Genomic DNA, 22085 nt, shown 5'->3' with positions numbered 1-22085 from the left:
TACACAGAGAAACCTTGTCTCAAAAAACAACAACAACAACAAAACAAAACAAAACAAAAAACACTTTATTATTGGAATCATTTTTATTTCTGTATGAAAATAAAAGGAGCTCTTAAGTTCATAAGTCTTTGGCAATACAAAAAATGTGTGTCTTTAAATTCACACGTTTCCAATATAACTTTAAAAATATCTCCCCTCCCCTCCACCCCTGCATGAGGACATGTCATGTTTGGGCAGGCTTGCCTTGAATCCCCTTAGCTGTGACTCTACAGGTAAGAGACCATGGGGTGTGCCACCATTCCCAAGCTAAAACTAAGCATCTACTTTGATTTTCCCACTCTCCCCACTCTGGGCCTGGCCCAGGGTTGAACCTGGATCTTAGCCCTTACCACACACATATTTTCCCCCTCAGCTACATTCCCACCATACTTTGGCTCAAGAGGGTCTATAATGAACTTCATGTCTGGTATGTGGCACTCGACTGGAAAGGTAAGGGCTGATTTTTATACAGAGCTATAGTGAGCTCAGAACTTTCATTTGTGGAGTTATAGGAGGGTTCTCAGAGAATAGGAAGTACATGAAAATGTATTTGGTAATACGAATCTGTTCTATAAGAACTGTCTTGGAGTGGCCCACCAGCCTCATGCACACACAGTGCTGGTATAGAGGTCACAGCAGTTAGCAAGATTCCTGAGGCTGGACACGTTGTCTTGCCAGGGGCCTGAGAAAGAAGGCATGTTGGTGCCGTTCAGCGAAGTACTGAAATGATAGAACCAGATACACACGGGTCAGACACAAGCAAGGCAGCACATCGACAAGTTTTCCAAGTAGCTGAGAACAAACCTACTGTGAGTAGATCTGTTGTCATAACCAGCGACATGAGATCCACCTGAACAAGCTTGGCTTGGTATAAATTAATTGGACAAAGTTATTTCTCTTTTTCTCAATTTTTTGATTTTCATTTTATTCAAACCGAGACAGAATTATGTCACTTTCTCCATCCTTTCCCTCCCTCCGGCCCCTCCCATTTATCCTCCCTCAAATCCCTCCCATAGTACCCTCTACTCTTAAGTTAATATCCACTTTTTTATTATCAGTACAGATAGACAGACAGAAAGAAAGAAAGACAGATCCAGCTGTTATTTTTCTCAGATTCTATGCCCATGTGCAGGTGTGGGTGTGTGCATGTGAGGGCAGGTGCCTGCAGAGGACTTAAGCATGGGACCCTCTGGAGAGAGAGATGCAGGTGGTTGGAAGCCACCCAGTGTGCATGTGGAAATAGAACTCAGGTCCTCTACAACAGCATCCTGTTAGTCCCTCTGCAAGAGCTGCATCTGAACAGCTACTTGAGCCCGACACCAGCTGACTTGTGAATGGATTTATATGATATTTTCAGCCTCTGAAAACATTTCTTTGGGTTTCAAGATGCCAATGACTCTTAGAATATGTCTTTAGAAAATCCACTGAGAATATACACATTAGAACTCCACCAGACAAACAATCTAGACAGTATATAAATTCCACATTAACAATAAATGAAATTTGCAATTCACTTACTTTTACTTGGTTTCTTAACCTGTTCTAAAACGAACATTTGATTAAGTACATGAACACATCATGGACATACACATCACCTCCTAATCCGGCTCCACCTCTGACTTCTCTCCTGAGCCTCAGACTCCATTGACTTGTGAGTCACTTTCAATGCTATTCACTCAGGTACCTCCAAATTAACATATCCAGAACAGGAAGAGGCCATGCCCTCAGCCTTCACTCCTATTTCTTGTTCCTCCTTGTGATGGACACACAGACCCAAGTCAGAAAAGACCATTCTTTCTCCTCTTCACCCTGGGCCTTTCTCCTATGCAGTTGAGGGTCAGTCCTATCGACTCTCCTTTGCGTGGTGCCTGTATCTGGAAGTAACTCACTCTCCTGCTAAGACTGTTACAGTGAGGCGCTCGCTCTCCTTGTTATCAAGCATCCTTCTGTAAAGCACAGCTAGCCATGCTGGGGTCCAGAATCCTGCAGGTCAAAATTGGACTCCTCGAGGTTTTCGTCCAAGGCCTTTCTATAACAGTTCAGTCTTGCTTCCTAGAGCTCTCCCCACTCACCTGCAGGCCACTACCAGCATGCACCTTTGGCTTTGACAACCTCAAATATTATACTTCCTCATTCCTTCCCTATATGTGTCCCAAAACTCGTTCCTTGGGCTCAGTGATAGGTTCCCTTCATATTCTAGAATATAGTAAACAAGGTCACCTTCACACTATCTAAACTCAAGGTTATCTTTTCAATTTAAAATCTGTCTTCTCCTGGTCTGCTTTATTTCTATCTGGAAAAAAAAACCTGAGTTTTAGACGACTGTAAAATCATCACTTGTCTACTATGTACATTTCAGTCACAATAAACACAAGAACTTCTTAACCAAGAGACCAAACTTCTTTCCCTTCGGCTATACAACACCAATGAATGGAACCTGCCACACACAGTAGGACTAATACTGGAGATAATACCTACTAAGAGAAAAGAGTCCAGACTATCAATCACCAGCATCCATGTTGTGTCTCATACACTCCACACAGCTTCCAAGACCCTGTACTCAAGACCTCCATCTCCCAACACCCAGAAGTTCCCTTCGTGTAAGAGGATATGCTAGGGGGAGCAGGAACCCTGGTCTTTGCCTACCTCTGGAAAAGCTCTCGGCAGCACACATACGTCTCATAGGTTCCATTGGCAAAATTTGTGTTTAGGAAGGAGACACAGTCGGTTTCAGCGCCTCTGGGAACATAGAGGATTCCTGCAGGGAGAAGATAAGAGTTATTTAAAGAGAAAGATTTGACACATGGACTCCAACGTTCTGTACTGTGTGGATGGGAGTTGGTAACGCCGTAGATTAGGTGTCTGTAGAGTGGATGGTTAGCTAAATAAACATTCTGGGAGCGATCCTGTGGTCTCTGCCACAGACCATGCTTAGGCACCTACCTGCCATGCAGGCACTGATAAAGGAAACACAGGCACCTGTGAAGAGGGCCCTGACCACAATCTTGCACAAGTCACTCTTCCGCTGGGGTATCATGGATGCTGTAGACAACAAAAGAAAGCAATTGATGTCTTCCTCTCACAGCAAGGAGGTGTAGCCCATCAGTCCCCATTAGAAGTAAAAAAACAAAAAACAAACAAACAAAAAAACAGGTCAGATGACTAGTGTTCTTTGACCAACCACCTAAGCCTGCTAAAGCTTCCTGAAGAGGTGCATACATACATACATACATACACACACACACATACATACATACATACATATATACATACACACATACATATATACATATACACACATACATACATACATACGTACACACATACATATATACATACACACACATACATACATACACACATACATACATACACACATACATACATGCACACACATACATACATGCATACATACATCTTGATACATAACTCAGACTTCTCCTGGACCAAGGATTGTATAGCTGACCCTCACCTCAGTGGTTCTGGAACTCATTCAAGATAAATTTGAATTAAGCAGGGCTCTGAGCTGCTCCCGCAGGCACAGATGCCTGTGTCAGCCAGCTGAGGTCTACACTGGTAAGTCCAGACTGGACTTAACTTGTAGAATTTGAGCCCAAGGACTGGAGAGGACAGCATCCATCTCACCTCAGCCCAGAGTCACGGAAATCACGTGGCAGACATACAGCAGTGTGGATGCGTGTTTTACAAAGAGGAGAAAGACAAACCAAAAGGAAATTGTTTTACCTTCAAACTGATTAATCAGCTATCAGGGACATAAATTTAGTGAATCTACCCCAGAATATGATTACCATAAATGGCATTTTAACATACTCTTTTCATATTCTATTTCTTCTTGGACCAATTTGTAATTTGGTTTTTCCAAGTGCTCAGCTCAGGATTCTGAGACACACATACACACAGAGAGACACACAAACACACCCACAGATACACACCACACACACACACACACACCACACACCACACACATACCACACACCTTCAACACACACACAGCCCTCCAAGACCACCCCCCATCTCCTGGTATTCCTGCAACCATCACCCACCGTCAGCACCCTGAACACCTCTGCTTCACAGACTAACTACTCGCCTGGACTCCAGGACTCTCATGATATGCTTTCCTGTTTTCATTTGGCTTTTTAAAAAAATTGCTGTACAAATATCACTCTTATAAAAAGAAAACACTGTTGGGAAGATTAATTTCAGAAAGTACTTTTGGCAGTTTAACAGCAAGATAGAAATATAATGTTCATAACTTCTTCCTTATGAGGAAACTAAAAATAAAACCTGTTTGTGCCTTGGCAGAAAGGAGAGCAGGCAGATGAAGCATTGGTTGTAAAGGATAAACCATAGTGAGCTGACTGCATTAGCTCTGAGTGACATGTGGCCTGTGAGGTCCACTTCATTCCAGATTCTCTATCGAGCCTCAGCTGTGCTGTGAGCAAAGGCTGGATCTGCCTGGCACGTTGAGGACCTGGGGGAATTGAACAACTCACTCAAGCCTCCCAGTGTGATTCCTATGGAGCTAAGATTGGCAAATCCACAGAGGGAAAATGTTGTAATGACTTCAGCTTTCACCTAGGGGGAAGAAAACAAGTAGATAAATTTAGTCCTGGTGTGTCTCAGAACCATGTTAGAAGTTCCAAGGCATACCAAATCTTTCTTACAGTGTTCTAAGGAATGCACAAAAGATGCTCAGAAAATAACCAGCCCCTGACTTACAACCATTGTCATGATATGGTAATACCACCAGACTCCTTGCCCAGCCGGGTTCTGATTAAAGATACAGAGAAAATGACCTAGAGATGCTAAGAGAGTAGCAAGAAAGATTGTTTCAGAGAGGTTTGAATGTGTAGATAAAGGGACATCAGGACATCCGGGAGAAGGTATGTTCTCTGGACTATCCTAGTGGAAGGAAGCAACAATTATCTCATAGATCAAAGTTGGGTCAGAATTCAGGAGAGAACTAACACAGAGACCTGGAGCAGAAGCTTGGGTCCTGAGAAGCGTGCTTCTGCTTGTCTCGTGCTTAGGCTGGGACACTGAGAAACATTTGCGGGCCCACAGTGTTTGTGTGGCATGTTGTACCTTCCCTTAGCTATGCCTGGCCCAAACCTCTTGCTCTGTAATTCCCTGGATTGTCACTTACAGAAATCCACTGTTTCTCGCCATTGATCCACTCTTCTATTCCAGAGAGACGTTTGTTCTTGTACTGAGACAGTTGTTGATAGGCCACAAATTCATTTATGAAGAATTTGACTCCCACTATCTCAGCCACCAATGGGCAGTCTGCCCACTGTACACCCATCATGAAAACCATGGGCCTTAGGACATAGGAGCAGATGACCTGAGGGACAGAGAAAAAAGGGGAAGGAAAGTAGACAACAGAGGTCAGGCAAGGGGAGCCGCTCCAGACACTTAGCCGCCTCTCCTTCCTCTACCCCCTTCTCCTCCTCAGGGTTTCGGCTTACTGAAGGTCAGGAAAACGTGCCCAACACATATAAGACTTTACCTGAAGCCGGGCGTGGTGGCGCATGCCTCTAATCCCAGCACTTGGGAAGCAGAGGCAGGCGGATTTCTGAGTTCAAGGCCAGCCTGGTCTACAAAGTGAGTTCCAGGACAGCCAGGGCTACACAGAGAAACCCTGTCTCGGAAGGAAAAAAAACAGACTTTACCTGAAAACTGAGTCCATGGATATCCACCATTTCCCCCAGCCAGGCGAGGGTAGCATTGATGAAGGCCAATACAGCCAGAAAAGCAATCAAGTTGGCTGCAACATTAGCAACAAGGCTTATGGCTTCTGAGGCTCCATTGCTTGCAGCTTCCAGGATGTTCCTCTCTTCCCTGTGGTCATTGGGCACAGAGAAAGAATATGCTACCTACAGCAGTCTCAGCTCCTCAGAGAGGAGCAGCTCGATTGACCCTAAAGTGGAAGAAGTGGGTAGCCAGCCATTGTGAGGGGTGATGGGAATTCTTAGTAACTATAATAGTGGAGATTACTCTGAAGTGATTCAGATGTTATTGCCATGAAAGTCTGATGCCAAGAACATGAAATATTTGTATAAGGCATTAATATCAGGTGGGAAGGTTAAGTCCAAACAAAACAAAAACTGAAAATGATTAGCTGGAAGCAGAGATAGCAAAAGGGTACATGGAGTGACAGATCTTCTTCCTTTGGGGAAGCTGGTCTCTAGCACACTGGGCTTCTCCAGGTAGCACACCCCACCATCTCCTGAACTGTCCCCAGCTCACCCTCGAGGCAGCTTCAGCCCCTCCTTGCTCTTGAACTTGGACTCTTCCACTTCTGGATATACCAGTTTGGACAGGGCAAGGGCACAAGGGGCAGCCATCACTGAGGCGGAAATCAAGGATGATGCATCGATCTGTAAAGCCAGATGGGGATTAGCACCACTGTGGGGCTCAATGTGGGTGCACCATGAGCGATTATATTGACTGGGCCTCACCCCAAAGGATATGAAGGCTCCCAACACTGTGCCTGCTATGGTAGCAAAGCCGCCAGTCATGACTGCATGGATTTCAGAGATGGTCATGTCTGCAAGGTAGGGACGGATGAGCAGAGGTGCCTCTGTCTAAAAAACAAAGAAAAATAGTTACATACCATATCACTCCCCATGTCAAAGTGCTTATCCCAGACAGAGAATGGACCCATCAGATACATGCCCTTCCAGTCAGTGGACAAAATCCTTCCCAACCATCTCCATGAGGGCCTGTTTTCACGTGTTCCTCTATCATATTATAGAATACTGTAGACAACTGGTGTTCATTTACTTTGTTTGCGGTGTCTAAGTCCATGAGCTAGCTTAGTGAGTAAATTATAGAGTGCAGTCCCATTGCTGACCACACACTAGATGTCTACAGAGCATGTATTAAAGGAACTGAAAATAGCTTATCTAAGCTAATAGTGTATGAAATAATAAGAAAATAATGTCAAGCCAGCAACAAAGTTCAGCCTGAAGACCTGAGATCAATATCTAGAACCCACACTGATAGATATAAGGAAAGAAGAAACCGGCATCCACAAGTTTTCCTCTGACCTCTACATGAGAGCCATGATACATGAGTAATTACACACATACACATAGAGAGAGAGAGAGAGAGAGAGAGAGAGAGAGGAGAGAGAGGAGAGTCATTAAACAAAAAAAAATATAATTTTTAAATGAAATGTCTGTAATTTTTTATGAATTAGGAAGATTCAAGAAGGAAATGACCTAGCCTTAATCTATGAGGTCATTTATCCTTTAATGAGCATCAGCAAAAAAAAAAAAATGGATTAGCTTAGTAGAGCATAACGGCAAGGCTCCTGCTCTTAGATGATTAGGTCTAGCTGGAAAAATTCAACTGATTCTAGATAATTTTAGCAAAATGTAAGGTCATGATAAAAAAAAATCCAAAAGTACTCTGAAAGCAGATCAAAAGCAGATAAACAGCCCAAGGCTTTGGGAGAAAAAGGTTCCAATGTTATCTTCTTACTCATTTGAAAAACTATTGTCCCTAATGATTGGACCAGCCGATAGCATAGATTTAACACTAAAATGGTTAATGTTGATTATCAATAATTGATAGAATCTCCTAAAAAAAAAAAGACTCTAGGAATGCCTGTGAGGGGTTATCTTGATAGGCCACCCTGTGAAAGATTATTTTAATTAGGTCGATTAAAGCAGAAAGACCCATTCTAAAAGTGGGTAGGACCATTCCCTAGGCTTGGGTCCTGGGTGCTGGGCACAAGCATCATTATTCAGGGGCCTTAAACCCCTGTCACCAAGCTCTTCCCAACAGGATGGCTGTACTCTCAAGCCTTGAGTCAAAATGAATCCTTTTTCTCTTAATACGCCTTTTTTTTTCAAGGTATTTGATCACAGCAAAAAGGAAAGACACCTATTCCACACAAACGCATGCCCTTCCACACAGATGGATGCACTGAGAAAGATGCTGTCTGAAGAAGAGTCCTAATAGTCCTGAGCAAGACAAGCCATTGCCTCCTCAGAGACCTCGAAAAATCATGGTGAATCACGGCAGGAAAGCAGAGCTAGCTCAACCATCCTTCCTAGCTCCTGAGGGAGATAAGGCTCGGACTAGGACAGTCACCTATATACCTGTGTAAGAAGCTGGATCATTGGCTAAGGACAACCTTCTAGATAGTGTGTCTGGACTGTGCATCAGGCACCAAGTTCTCCTTGACCCTCTGAGGATTCTTTCATAAGGACTGACTGTCCCACAGTCTCCATTTCTCGGCTTTTCATAAGAAAATTGAGCTTTTCAAGCTGTGTGATGATACATGTGTATATGTTCAGCACTTGGGAGGGGGAAGCAGGAAGATCAAGAATTCAAGGTCAACCTCAACTACATAGTGAGTATGAGGTCAGCCTGGGCTACTTGAGACCCTGTCTTAGAAAAACAGGAAGGAAGGAGGTTGGGAGGGACAGGGGAGGGAAAGTCCTCTTTCTAAATTTGTTCTCGGCCGAGCTCTCAGCTCTTGAGAGATTAGAAAAACAGAAGACTCCAGGGCACTTACCATCCCCACAAAGATGTTCCCTGCCACGGCCAGGGTCTCTGCAGCAGTGGTGCCCATGGTGATTTGCAGGAACCAGGCAACCTGCAAGAAGCCAGACACATAAATCCTCAGCATTAGCAGGAGTCTTGGATAGTGTCCAACAAGACCCCTCCCCGCTATTCCAGTTAACGGTAAAGAAACTGAGGCCTGGAGAAATAGTGTGGCCCAGAGGAACAGAACAAGTTGCAAACATATTAGCCAGAGCTCCACCCTTAGGGCTTCTATCACAAGCAAATTCAACCCAGTATGAAAGAGCTTCTTACCATGTTCTGCCTCCAGCCTATCTCAGGCCTGGGCAATCATTTGATACCAGGATGCTTCAGAGAGATTGCCTTTTCAAATTGGTTCTGATTTTCCACATCCTATGTATGAACTTTCTCCCCCAATGTGTAAGTAAGTATAAACTCATTCATTCCCCTGAAAGATCCAAGCTGAATGCCCTTTTGTGGAAACCAAATGCCTTACCTTCTGAATCACCCACTGCACAAGGCCCAGGTAGTAAAGAATAGACATCACACATCCGAAGAAAATAATAATTGGCAGAGACTGCAACAAGAACAGAGGCAGCATGTGAGAGATTATTCTGTGTGTGCTCAATGTGTCATGAGCTAGGTCTTGCAGGCTTCTAAACAAAGCTCTGGGAATGACCAGGGAATTGGATGCAGTGTAGTTTAGGAATAAACTCAGAATGCACTGCAGACCACCAGCCTATCAGCATTAAACACAGAATATTTCCCGAGTCTTTCCCGCACTGGACTTTAAACCAATTTCATAATGGTAAGGATCATGGGGAAAGAGTAGACTCCTCTCCAGGCTCAAGTTGGTAAATGATTTCTGGTCTTGTGAACACATACATTGCTCTATTACCCTGCCTTCACTGACACTGTCATTCCTGCCCACAAAACAGGTATTACCTGAAAAGCAAAAACATTTTGGACCAGTGTATCACCGAACACAAAACTGGATCCTTCCACAGTATATGATAGGAAAATCTGAAGTGGGAAGAAAAGGGACGAGAGTTAGGACAGGCGGGCTACAGAGGAAGATGTGACCACCTGTGAGCCATGTCCCAAAAGTCGGTCATGAAATGATAGACTCAGCAAATCAATTCTCTACACTTACATTCTCACCTGAAGCCCATTACTCTCTCTCTCTCTCTCTCTCTCTCTCTCTCTCTCTCTCTCTCTCTCTCTCTCTCTCTTTACCTGACCAGATTCTGCCACACCATCATTAAGGTGTAGTTCCAAAGCCCCCTGCTTCCCTCAAATCAATCTTCTCTGGGGTTCCTGGTAAAGACAAACCCTGCCATCCAACCCCCTGTACCTGGATCTGATCTCCCAGCCATTGAAATGCATTAAATCCAGGTTCAGTTCTGATGACCAAAATCCCAAAGATGAACTGAAGGCCCAGGCCCCAAAACACTGTCCTCCAGCACACCTGGGACCAAAAAGAAAATATTCCAGCATGAGTTACAAACCTTGCTCAGCCTTTGCCTAATTCAACTATGTACTGGGATTGGGGCTAAGTGGGGGTGGTAACAGTATTGGGTGACGAAGCTGTGCTAGCTAGTTGTATGCCAATGTGACACAACCTAGCCATCTAAGGGGAAGGAACCTCAGTTGAGAAATGCCTCCATAAGATTGGGCTGGAAACAAGACTGTATGGCATTCTTAATTAGTGATTGGTGGGAGAGGGCCCAGTCTGTTGTGAGTGATGCCACCCCTGGGCTGGTGGTCCTGGGTTCTATGAGAAAGCATGCTGATCAAGCCATGTTGAGCAAGGCAGTCAGGAGCACCCCTCCACTGCATCTGCATCAGCTCCTGCCTCCAGGATCCCGCCCTGTTTGAGTTCCTGTTCTGACTTCCTCCGATGATGAACAGTGATGGGAAAGCATAAGACAAATAAAACCCTTTCCTCCCCAAGTTGCTCTCAGCCATGAAATTCCACCACAAAAATAGCACAGGGAACAGGAAGATGGGTAAGAAAAAATAGGCTGAGATTATGCATAGGCAAATATGTCCATACTGATTTTTAAAATAATTTGCATTACAGTAAAGACACATATATACAAATAGCGTCTGCAAATATCATTCCTGCACTATGCCGTGCCATCTGATTTTCTGCCATGAGCTGTTTTCTTCCTTCCTTCCTTCCTTCCTTTCTTCCTTTCTTCCTTTCTTCCTTTCCTTCTTTCTTTCTATGTGATTTTATTTTCCTTTACTGCTGACTAGATTCATATAGACCACAGTAACAATAAAGAGGCCAAAGGTCTCTAAAGGCTTTCAAACTCGCATAGGAAGAAACCTGTCAGAGGAAGATTGCAGGAAATATTGCTTAGCTCTGTCTTTATCATGAGCACCTGGCATGGGCACTTTACAGTCTCTACATAGCCCTTGCTGTGTGCTTCTATGCCCAAGCAAAATCCCCCAAACTCACCGCACTGTGGTGTTTGGAGCAGGCAAAGAGGATGAGGATGAACATACAGATTCCTGCAAAGGAGATCAGCTGCTCTGGCCTCTGGGCTGTGTCGAGAGCCAGCCAGAGGATGAGGCCAACAACAGAGACTCCGATGAACACCCTGGAGAAGGAATGACAATGCTCTGTCACCAACTACGGTGATGAACAGCAGAGAAGCCCCTAGTTGGAGGATCCCTGAGATAACGCAAGAGCTTATTCCTCATTAGACAGAGATGGACCTTGAGAATCATCTGGTAGCTCCCTAGCTTCTGCCCCCCCAATTTACATGAATAAGTGTCTGATCTGAGGATACAAACCATATAACTTCTAGTTTCTCATACAGAGATATCAATAAAACGTGATGTACAGACTCATCCTTGAAGGATGAAGGTACTTCCAGTGACTAATCCAAATACTGAAAACAGAAGAAAATGATGAGCTGGTCCCCTGTGGATTGCTACTCGTTTTTTAACCACTCCAAAGGTTGGGATCAAATACACCATCTATGGACTTACAGCCTTTACTATGTAGACTAGAGGCTGCAGATGTAGCTTAGCAGATAATCTGCCTAGAAGGTACCAGACCCTGGGTCCAATCCCTAGCCTACCAAGATAAATAAGGAGTCCGTCATGTGGTGCAAACCTTAGGAAGAGGAGGCAGGAGGAAGGTGATTTTAAGATTGGGATTTGGGATTGGAGAACTGGCTGAGCACCTGAGAATACTTATGCTTGTGGTGGACTCAGGATCAATTCCCAGCACCCACACGGTGGTTCACCAGTCATTTGTAACTTGAGCCCAAGGGATCTGATGAACTCTTCTGAACACAGAGGTTACCAGTCATGCATTTGGCACACATGCATATATGCAGACAAAACACTCGCACACATCGAATTGAAAAAATAGTTCATTTATGCTTATGAACAAGTTTGCACCAAGACTCTAAGAGTGTTTCTCAACCTGTGGGACAAGACCCCTTCAGGTGGTCATATATCAGATACCATACATATCCGATATTTACATTACAATAACTGTCATGTAATTATGATACATAGCAGTGACAAAATTGCAATTAGGTTAGCAATGAAACCATTTTCTGGTTGGGGGTTACCACAGCATGAAGAACTTAATTTAGAGGTCACAGCATTAGGAAGGTTGACAGCCACTGCTCTAAGGGGCTGTAAAGACAAAAGCAGGTAAAGGGGCTCTAGAGGATTAGTGGGGAAGGGGCTAAATCTCAGGGCAGGGAGAAGCAACCTGGCCTTTGCATAGGTAAGAGCCTGGAGGCCACTCAGGTACTGTCAAAAGAAGATATTCAAGAGATGGTTTTGATGCTCAGACATCTCTTGTCTAGGATGCACAAGGCCTTGGGTTCAATCCCCAGCACTCCATGAACTGAGTGTGATAGTGCATGTGTAATCCTGGCACTCAAGAGGTGGAGGCAGGATATCAGAAGTCCAGAGTCATCCTTTGCTACATCCTTGGCTACATAAAAAAAAAAAAAAAAAAGTTCTGAGATCAGCCTGGACAAGAGACCTTGTCTCATGATAAAGAAAAGAAAAAGACAAGAAAGAGAGCCTTCATTGGTGAGTTAATCCACTGATGTGTTCACAATTAAAAGGACTGTTAGGAAGTGGAGGAAGCTACAGAAGGTGAGACCCAACTGGTGGAAGTCAGTTACTGGGACTCCTTGTGCCAGGTCCCTTGCCCTACTGACGTCCTTGCCTCCTGGCCTCCATGATGTGAACAGCTTTACTTCACCTGTTCACTTCCCACCATGATATTCTACCCTATCACCAGCCAACACCGATGGGACTAAGCGACCATAGGCTAAGCTTCTGAAACTGGGAGCCAGGACAGCTTTTGCATTTTTCTTAGGTATTTTGTGAACAGCAACAAAAGCTGATCCACACACTTACCGCTCTGCCCAAAGTTTCACGTGGGGGTTTTTCAGGGGATTCAAGCATCTTAGAAATTTTTTAGCAAAGAATTTTTTCAGAAAATGGCAAGCCAAGATGAAGATCACGAGACAGGTGATGACAAACAAGGCCAGAGCCCTCTGGAAGTTCAGGATGCAAGCTGCCAGGAAGTAGGCAGCATACGCTATGAAGAGAAAGGGAAGAGTCGGGGTCAGGAAGTCCGAGCCTCTATGCAGAATGAAGCCATTCCTCTCTGCACCTGGGAGAGTCTCACCCCCTTCTGGTTTAGCTGCTGTCCCCAATCTCTGCCTTAAAGGTGGTCCAACCCACTGTCAGACTCTGGAAATCAGGCATCTCTTTGTGAATTTGATTTTTACTGAAGCTATGTTGAGATGTCAAGTGATTAAACTTTTTCTTGAGTTAAAGCCATGTAAGGAGGCTAGCACTAGGAGGGAAAGCCACATGATGCTTCCCTCAGGGCCTCAGATTCACCCCAAAGGATAACTTGTGATCTCACCATCCCAGCTGCACCTAATCAACGCTCCACGTGCCCCTGACAGCATACTATGAACAAGGTTTTCTGTCTTTCAAAAATAGTGTATCACACAGATTTTAAGTATAAAGCAGTGCATAAGTTATGTATAAGGGCGTCTTTCATAAATACTACAGACATGTGCCCTGAATCAAATCCAAGCACTAAAAAGGAGGTGAACTAAAAGATTTTTTTTATTCTTAAAAATTTAAACATGTCAAATAGTGTGGTTTTGAACTGCAACTTATCTTTGGATTTCACTTATCCTTCTGGGTATAAGGCAATAAATTATTTTTACCTACAGGCAGATCTGTACCTCATATAGCCTTTAGGTTAACTTATGAGTACTAATAGTTTTTACCCAGCCATAATCTTGACACAGTTGACAGTTGTGAAAGTGCTCATGTTTTCCCCTCCATGAATTCTCATGATCTCACCTAAACACAAGAGACCAAGCAGGATCTTTTTGAATAAACCAGCATGTCTTTCAAAGAAACTTCTCGCCTTGGTGAAAGGCTGAAGAATCCTCCTGATGAGAAGCCAAAATTAAAATGTGAGCATTACTTCATCCGGTGTGTGCAAATCTTTGAACTTAATGGGCCAGGCAAAGCTTGTTCTTAGTTAATAAAGAAAATTAATCAGATGCAGATGTTTCATAGTACTCCAATGAGGCCCCCAAAGGCCAGCTCAGACGTTTCACCTGTGCATCAGGTCAGAAAGGCTGACTCCGCATAGAGTAGCTATGTCGTTGGTGATTTTCTACCACAGAAACAGATGATGTTCTGTGTTTATGCTAAGGACAGACATTGCTTGTCTTCCATATTCTGCCTGTCCTTCCTATAGGCTATTCTGTCACAGCACCCTAAGACCACACAAAGCTAGCACGTTGAGCAGTTCTTCATACATTGGCAGATAGGAGAGAAAACAGCACCAACCCCAAGAGCCTCTAGGTTGACAGGCATGAGAGAAGATGCCCAGCAAGACTGCTTTGTATAGTGATTTCCATGTGTTTGGGCTCAAAGGAGTTGAAAATACTAACATTGATCCTCTAATAACCCTGGAGGTAGTTGCTATTGCAATCTGGAAGCCAGGAGCTGAGTAACTTTCCCAAGGTCATAGAGGTTGTCAGGAGGAGAGCTTGTCTCTGAGTAGCCTGTCTCCTGGACCTAAATTCTCCATCATCATCCCAGGCTGTGCCTTACCTGACCCCACTATCTGTCTTTGCCATCCTAAGTGTCCTTAGCACACTGAAGCTATGTGTGCAAAAACATCCCACTCCCACACTCTTGGAAGCTCCAGAGAAGTGGAACACAGCCAGAAGTGACCTGTCTGACTATGGTGGTAAGATATGGTGCTTAGCCACAGATGGGACCAGCTGCTAAATGGTCTGGGGTCTTGGTCCACACAGTTGTGGGCTCCTTCTCTATTGGTGCCTATCCCACTTAACTTATAGTTGAACGTGTTATAACCATAGCCCCTATATCCTTCCTTCTTCAGTCTCACCTCTCTCCCCTTATCTTGTGCAGGAAGTCTAACCCTGACTTGCCTCAACAGGGTGTACATGCTCAGATACAGGGAAGTAAAAGAGAGCAAAACTGTTCTTATCACCCTTGGACTGTCTAAACCCATCACCTCAGTAGGATGTTTGGGATCTCAAGGCCTCTGAAACTGTTTGTGCTCAGTGGAAAAGTAATGCATCAGAAAGTTTACAGTGTCAGTACCTGACCGCAGTGATCCTCTAATAAACCTGGAGGTGGCTGCTCTTGCAATCGAGCATCATTCACAAAGTACACAAAGCAATGCTCTCACTTTTGACTCTAGAATTCCCATGAGTTCCAGGTCTTTATTTGCTCCTCCAGGTCCTCACTCCATCCTGCTTAGGTCCTGGGAGTTCAATCTGTGAGGATATACCGCTGGACTCCAAACCCCTTGGCTTGTCTAGTGGGTTTCTGCCAATGGGGCCTCACAAGAGCTCACAATACATAAAGTTCACGTCTAAGCAGGGAGGGATTCTGATCTGACTATACTACCAAGTTCTGTTGCACTATATATATACTCTTCTGGTCTAGGAATAGATTGTGTTCACTGTTTCAATCCTTAGATCAAGTGCCATCCTTCCCGTGACTCAGCCTTACTTCAAAACATTTTCCAATGTCCATCTTTGTTTGTTATTGTTGTATGTATATTTGTGGAGGTGAGAGTTGTGCATGCAGAGCCAGAGAAAGCCCCAGAGTTTATGGAGTTAAGATCACAGATAGTTATAAGCCACTGGATGTGGCCTGTAGGTACTGATTGTGGGTCCTCTGAAAGAGCAGTGATGTACTTAACCACTGAGACACCTCTCCAGCCATTCTTTTGGTTTTTACTTAATTCACTTTTTAGGTTAGTATTGGGTTTTATTATGGTATTTTCATACAGCTGTCATTATACCTTATTTGCACATAATGGCCTCTTTGAGTAAATTCTCTTCTGGTTATTCTAGTTCAAATATGCTACCTGGGGCTGGAGAGATGGCTCAGAGGTTAAGAGCACTGACTGCTCTTCTGAAGGTCCTGAGTTCAAATCCCAGGAACCACATGGTGGTTCACAATCATCCTTAATGAGAGCTGATGCCCCCTCTTCTGGTGTGTCTGAAAACAGCTACAGTGTTCTTACAGATAATAAATAAGTAAATCTTTTAAATAAATAAATAAATAAATAAATATGCTAACTGTTTCCTAATTCACACAGTGAAGCTGGCTTAAAACTACGAGTCAACAGAAAGCACAGACTTAGGGTTTCACCTCCTCACCACAAACCACCATTTCCTGGGAAGTTCATTAAGTACTTCAGAAATCACCTAAATATTTGCAAAACCCATGAACAATGGAATCCTAGAAAACCAGGTTGGAACTGAGTATTAAAAAGAAAAAAAAGACCGGTCATGGTGGCGCACGCCTTTAATCCCAGCACTCGGGAGGCAGAGGTGGGCGGATTTCTCAGTTCGAGGCCAGCCTGGTCTCCAGAGTGAGTTCCAGGACAGCCAAGGCTACACAGAGAAACCCTGTCTCGAAAAATCAAAAATAAAAAATAAAAACCAATGATGGACTATACATCCAAAAGAAAAAGAGAGAGAAAAAAAAAACAAACCAAAAGCAACATTTTCAACTAAACAAGCAGTCACAGAAGCACGTACAAGTATCCATGAACTCTGTATCTTGCCTGGTCCAGCATCTTGCTAATAGAACCAAGCTCTTACCTGCATGACGGTACAGTTTGAGCAGTTGTATCAGTGCTATAAGTAGACATTGAATTGAGAAGTTTAACTGCTAGGTGAGTGAACACTGACACTTTGCTCTACCTCCAAGTGTTTGTAGGGGAGGCTTTCTGGGGAATGACTAAAGACAACCCTCTCACAGGCTTTCTGCAGCCATCCCCACGTGGTAGGTGGAAGACAAATGGGAGAACATGGTCAGAAGCTCTAGCTAAACATGACTTTGGTGGTCACCACATCCAGCAGCAAAGACATCCAAAAGTTTTCTTAGTAAAACTATTTGCAAGATGTAAAACTGTCCTAACTCGGGGAGGCAGACAGAGCGCTGTGTGACTGCCAGAATCTGGAGCTCTTCCTTTAGCTGTTCATTCACTCAGTTCAAGCTGTGGAGAACTTGAGGCAGCTTTCAGACAATCCAGCTCCAGTGAGTGCAGACAGCGAAGCCCCGGCTGAGTCTTTACTACTCCTGCTTGAAGAACGAAATAAAAGCAGGAACTGAAGGAGTCGTCGACGCAGAATCAACTGATGGTGTGAGAAAATGGTGAGGACTGCCCAGCACAGGTGTCCAGACCCTTTCAAAAGGTCGAATGTCTTAATTTACACCCAATTAACTACCACTTGGACAAGCTACTACAAAACAAGAGAGGACATGCTCTGGCATTGTAAAAATAAGTCACAGGCAGGGGATTAGGACTGTGTCTCCTAACCACAAACCCATCATCTGAAGTGCCAGTTTTCAGAGCCAAAGTTATATACACAACTGTGTTTGGGGGTTTCTACCTCACCTTAGATCATTTAGTTCCCCAATAAAAGAAAGAACCCTTCGTATTTATAACAAGCATTGAATCACTAGAGCTAGGAAGATATCAACCCTCTATGCTATTTTGTCTACTTCCCTGTCAATGACCCTGAGATAGCACTTGCCATGTTCTCCCTGAGCTGCTCCTACTCCAACTGGCCAGTCCTCACGGCCATGTGTTCACAATGCATCTACGCCATGGCACCTTCTTCTTTCTTCCTCCTTCTTCCTCCCCAAGAGGCCACCATGAGAGGAGATGGACCATGAGCATATGGTCGAGTGAAACAGCAAGTGACCAGGGACACATGGCTGGGATGTGAGTTAAGATAGCTCCAAAGCCTGCCCAATCTAGGCTGACAGCTATTCTATGCTAGCTCGAATGAATTATTCCTTTTAACACAACTGGTTTTGAACTTAAGAGCTGGATGATCTTGTTGCATAGCAAATAAAGAAATTTACAAAGTCATCCAAAGGAGAATGACATCTGTGTCTCACACACAAACAGAGGCTAATAACCAGTGTGTAAAGCCAAGATAGGAGTAAGCCAGGGCAACATCTATCAGAGAAGGCCAGCATGTTTAAATCAGAGGTGATAGTTATGAGGAGCTGGAGATAGCCAGTTCTAAAGCATCTCACTCCAAATACAATGAGAAAGGACCTAAACCAGAACATAGCCACGACCGAGGCTCAGTATATGTGTTGTCTGGGAGAGGACTTTCCTCCACAAAACACTCACATCCTTGCTTGATACAGCCCTCACAGAAGATAGCCAGTATTTGATTTTCACTGTGTTGTGGAGAAGCAATACCAAAAATCTAAAGAAACATAGTACCAAGCTAGGTGTGGTGAGTCACAGCTCTATGCCCAGCTGAGCCCAGAAGAGATTTGAGGCCAGCCTGAGTGACAGAATAAGAATGTCCCAAGAGATAGATAGATACATACATACATACACAGATATATGATAGATACATTTATACATCAATAGATATATACATAAATATATAGGTACATAAATACTAGATATATAGTAGATATATACATAGATACATAGATACATAGATAGATATAGATACATAGATAAACACATAGATACATTGATATATAGATACATAAATAAGTAGATTGACAAACAGACATGAAGAACCTCTACAGTGGATTTTCCAACCTTCCCTCAGCTGCTTCCTCCAGAACTCATCTCTCTTCAAGTTGGAGGTAGCATTTGTTCTGACAGGCAGTGGAGTTTTCCAAGGGAAGCGATTCTAGCTCATGACTATGCCCCATGTCTATTTCAGGCTGAGCCCTTGTGTTTATTTCTTTTGCAAGGAAAATTGTAGGTGCTATTTGAATAACTGAGGAACAGGACAATGAGGGTATGAGTCCCACACCTACCACAGTGGATGACAAGCAAGGCATGTTCAGAAGGAGAGGCGAATAAACCTGAGTGGGAAGTATGAAGTGCTACTAGAAATTAAAGAGTTCAAGCATGGGCTGGAGAGATGGCTCAGTGGTTAAGAGCACTGATAACTCTTCAAAATGTCCTGAGTTCAATTCCCAGCAACCACATAGTGGCTCACAACCATCTATAATGGGATCTGATGTCATCTTCTCTTTTATCTGAAGAGAGCAACAGTGCAATCACATATATAAAATAGAGTTCAAGCACTTGAGGATCATCAGTCCTGATGTGTGTGATGGTGGAGGTTTCAGATCAGCACCCTAATGTGCCAATTGGTAATCATCCTTGGCAGGTAAGCAAAAAATATCAATAACATTCATGTTATTATGCATAATTATTAAATTATACTTCAAGAGGAAAAAGTAACTTCGATGGCGGGTGGGGAGGGTGAGAGAGCATCTTACTCTCCTTCCCAGACTTTTCTCACACTCATTAAGACCAGAACTCATCTTCCTGTATCAGCCTTTGTCTTAGTCAGGGTTTCTATTCCTGCACAAACATTATGACCAAGAAGCAAGTTGGGGAGAAAAGGGTTTATTCGGCTTACATTTCCATACTGCTGTTGATCACCAAAGGATGCAGGACTAGAACTCAAGCAGGTCAGAAAGCAGGAGCTGATGCAGAAGCCATGGAGGGATGTTCTTTACTGGCTTGCCTCCTCTGGCTTGTTCAGTCNACTCTCTTATAGAACCCAAGACTACCAGCCCAGAGATGGCACCACCCACAAGGGGCCTCTCCCACCCATGATCACTAATTGAGAAAATGCCTTACAGATGGATCTCATGGAGGCACTTCCCTAACTGAAGCTCCTTTCTCTGTGATAACTCCAGCTGTGTCAAGTTGACACAAAGCTATCCAGTACAGCCTACAAGGTACAGAGTTGACAGGTGTGTAGCACTAGACCACCATGAAATTCCACTCATGTATTTAACAGCAAGAATTTAATCCCAGCCCTCAGGAGTTTGAGGCAAGAGCATATCTGCAAATCCAAGGGCACCCTAGCTTATAAATGAGTAGCAGGCCAGCTATGATTACATAGTAACGTTTTATCAAAAAGCAAAGAAAGGAAAAGAAGAGAAAAGCAAAGATCCAAACCCAAACAAGAAAAACAAAACAAACTAGCCAGGACATTCCAGGCCAAGTGCAGCTATGGCTCTAAGCAGACTGACCATAGAAGTTACATTATTGACTGTTAAACTGCTAACAATAGGATGAAATGTTGTGTCTACAAAAATGTACAAGGTCGATTGTTCATCATAAATAATTACACATAGTAGTGCTCAATCAATGTTAGCCATTTACTGTTATTGTTATTGTTGTTGACATTTTTTTAATGTCCCGGCAGGCACTGATGGGCTTGTCTAAGTCATGGGCTTCATTCAGTTAATTCTATAAAATACACATGTTTAGGTAGTAACATGCAGTGATCCTGGTCCTGTCTGTGAGTTAAGCAATCTAAGAATGAGTAGCTTCAATCTGTTCTCAGTCACTTTTCTTCCCTGCCCCCCTCCCCCAGGTTCTTGGTTGCTAATTAAGCTGGAATCCAGAGCACCCTTACCTCCAGAGAGAGGAATGCCCCAAGCCATCCTCCAGGCTGTGTCCCTGTGTCACTTCCTCCAGTGTGTTTCTTTGCTCAAGATTTCCGCCTTCCTACAAACACAGGTAGATATGAGATCAGCCATGAAGTCCTGTCAGGGGATCGAGAGACTGAGAAAGCAGCCAGAGCCACACAGCAGCCACCATACTGAATTACCATGAGTTCCAGCCCTGGGTTCTCCATGCCATTCTCCACTGTGGCCTGGGAAACAGACTTTCTTCCCTCTGACTTCTCCATCTCCTGTCACCTGCTGAAAAACAAACTCAAGGCTAAGGCGGGCTGATTTGCCATTCAGTCATGTGGGGCAAAGGAGAAGTTTTATGGCCATATCCTCTCAGAAAACACAAAACTGACCGACCTAAGAAGTCTGATGCTTCCATTAAAAATAAGAAGTAGAAAGATTGTGAACAGATTATTATAATAAATAACAAAAGGTAGAATTTGATTTCTTGTTGTAAATGATTATGGGAAAAGAGGCAATATAACATACAAGAAATGAAGGACAGGGAGGAACTAGAATGTATCGGTGGGCCTCCCAGAGCCCCAGGAACTGGGTTGAAATATAACCCATTTACTCTCCCAAACCAAGGGTCATATAGCATTGTTCCTTATCTTGTTTCTAGAGCAGGCCCCCTTGAGGTATGCGGAAAGGAATGAGAGAGAAGATGATAGCTGAGGAAGTCCTTGGTGCCCAGCATTGCTGGGGGTGGGGGAAACAACAGAGATCAACAGACTGCTTTAGGTAGGATTCTCTAAGGAAAAGAACACATAGAGTGTGTATATAAGAGAGGGCTTCAAGAATGACTTACAGTGTGCTGAGTGGGTCCACACAGCCCAGTCCCACAATGGCTGGAACCAGGGAGCTGTTCAGGTTACAAAGCCTGATGCCTCAGTACTTCCAAACCTGGTGCCTTGAAGACTCCTGGAGAGCTACCGATCTTCAGTGTCCACTGGATCCTGGAGACACTGAAGTCTGATGTCAGGGAGGATGCACAGCTGCAGCAAGGATTAACACTCTCACCAGCAGGAAGTGAAGGCAAGCCAGCAAACAGCAGAGTTTCCCTCACAAGACTTCCTTTTATGTAGGTGGTTACCACTGAAGGGCGACACCCACTCTAGGGGAGGGGCTTCATCAAAACCTGTTTCTCAGTTGAGTCTAATGTTATACAGTTATCTCACTACCAGTGAAAATGCACTGTTTTTTCCTCAGAAAATTGTCAAGGTCCCTGGAGGAATGTGGTCTTTCAGTGTTCTATGGCTTATATACAACAAGATAAATTTAAGAACATTTAATGAACTGATATCATCTCAGTCATTACATTACTGGATAAAGGAACACAAAAGGAAACAAAACACAGAGATTTGCTTAATAAATGCATCTATCTACTCAATCATAGTCTGAACACAACTGGGACAGAAACAGTCTTGGCTTTAACAATCCCCATT

At 43.8% G+C, this 22085-nt stretch overlaps 1 protein-coding gene across 2 annotated transcripts; it reads right to left on the bottom strand.

Moving 5' to 3' along the window:
• Nucleotides 1–79: 79 nt before the first annotated feature.
• Slc28a2 (solute carrier family 28 member 2) lies at nucleotides 80–21655 on the bottom strand. Of its 2 annotated transcripts, none has more exons than XM_029536549.1 (18): nucleotides 21449–21655; nucleotides 20796–20889; nucleotides 20601–20692; nucleotides 13972–14063; nucleotides 13003–13186; nucleotides 11066–11207; nucleotides 9953–10066; nucleotides 9544–9621; nucleotides 9095–9175; nucleotides 8591–8671; nucleotides 6522–6647; nucleotides 6310–6440; nucleotides 5733–5901; nucleotides 5207–5404; nucleotides 4554–4635; nucleotides 2983–3081; nucleotides 2686–2797; nucleotides 80–759 (listed from the first exon to the last, which is right to left on the bottom strand). In XM_029536549.1, exons 2-18 carry the CDS (start codon nucleotides 20874–20876, stop codon nucleotides 642–644), a joined length of 1980 nt encoding a protein of 659 aa, XP_029392409.1. In that variant the 5' UTR covers nucleotides 20877–20889; nucleotides 21449–21655; the 3' UTR covers nucleotides 80–641. The 2 variants fall into 2 exon arrangements, with proteins under 2 accessions (XP_029392409.1, XP_021050008.1); XM_021194349.2 differs by having other exon boundaries at nucleotides 20796–20886.
• Between the last annotated feature and the right edge of the window lie 430 nt (nucleotides 21656–22085).

The sequence above is a fragment of the Mus pahari genome, chromosome 3 (genome assembly GCF_900095145.1).
Source record: "Mus pahari chromosome 3, PAHARI_EIJ_v1.1, whole genome shotgun sequence".
NCBI classification, from domain to species: domain Eukaryota; kingdom Metazoa; phylum Chordata; class Mammalia; order Rodentia; family Muridae; genus Mus; species Mus pahari.
This window is presented reverse-complemented; position numbering and strand designations above follow the sequence as displayed.

Bases quoted from the DNA above. Each gene is read 5' to 3' on its own strand.
- Slc28a2 (XM_029536549.1), bottom strand. From the start codon at position 20,876: ATGGAGAAGTCAGAGGGAAGAAAGTCTGTTTCCCAGGCCACAGTGGAG. The intron at 10,067-11,065 runs GTGAGTTTGGGG...TTTTGGTCCCAG, and splicing joins GCTCCAAACACCACAGTGCG to GTGTGCTGGAGGACAGTGTT. The intron at 8,672-9,094 runs GTAAGGCATTTG...GGCTTCTTGCAG, and splicing joins TGCAGTGGGTGATTCAGAAG to GTTGCCTGGTTCCTGCAAAT.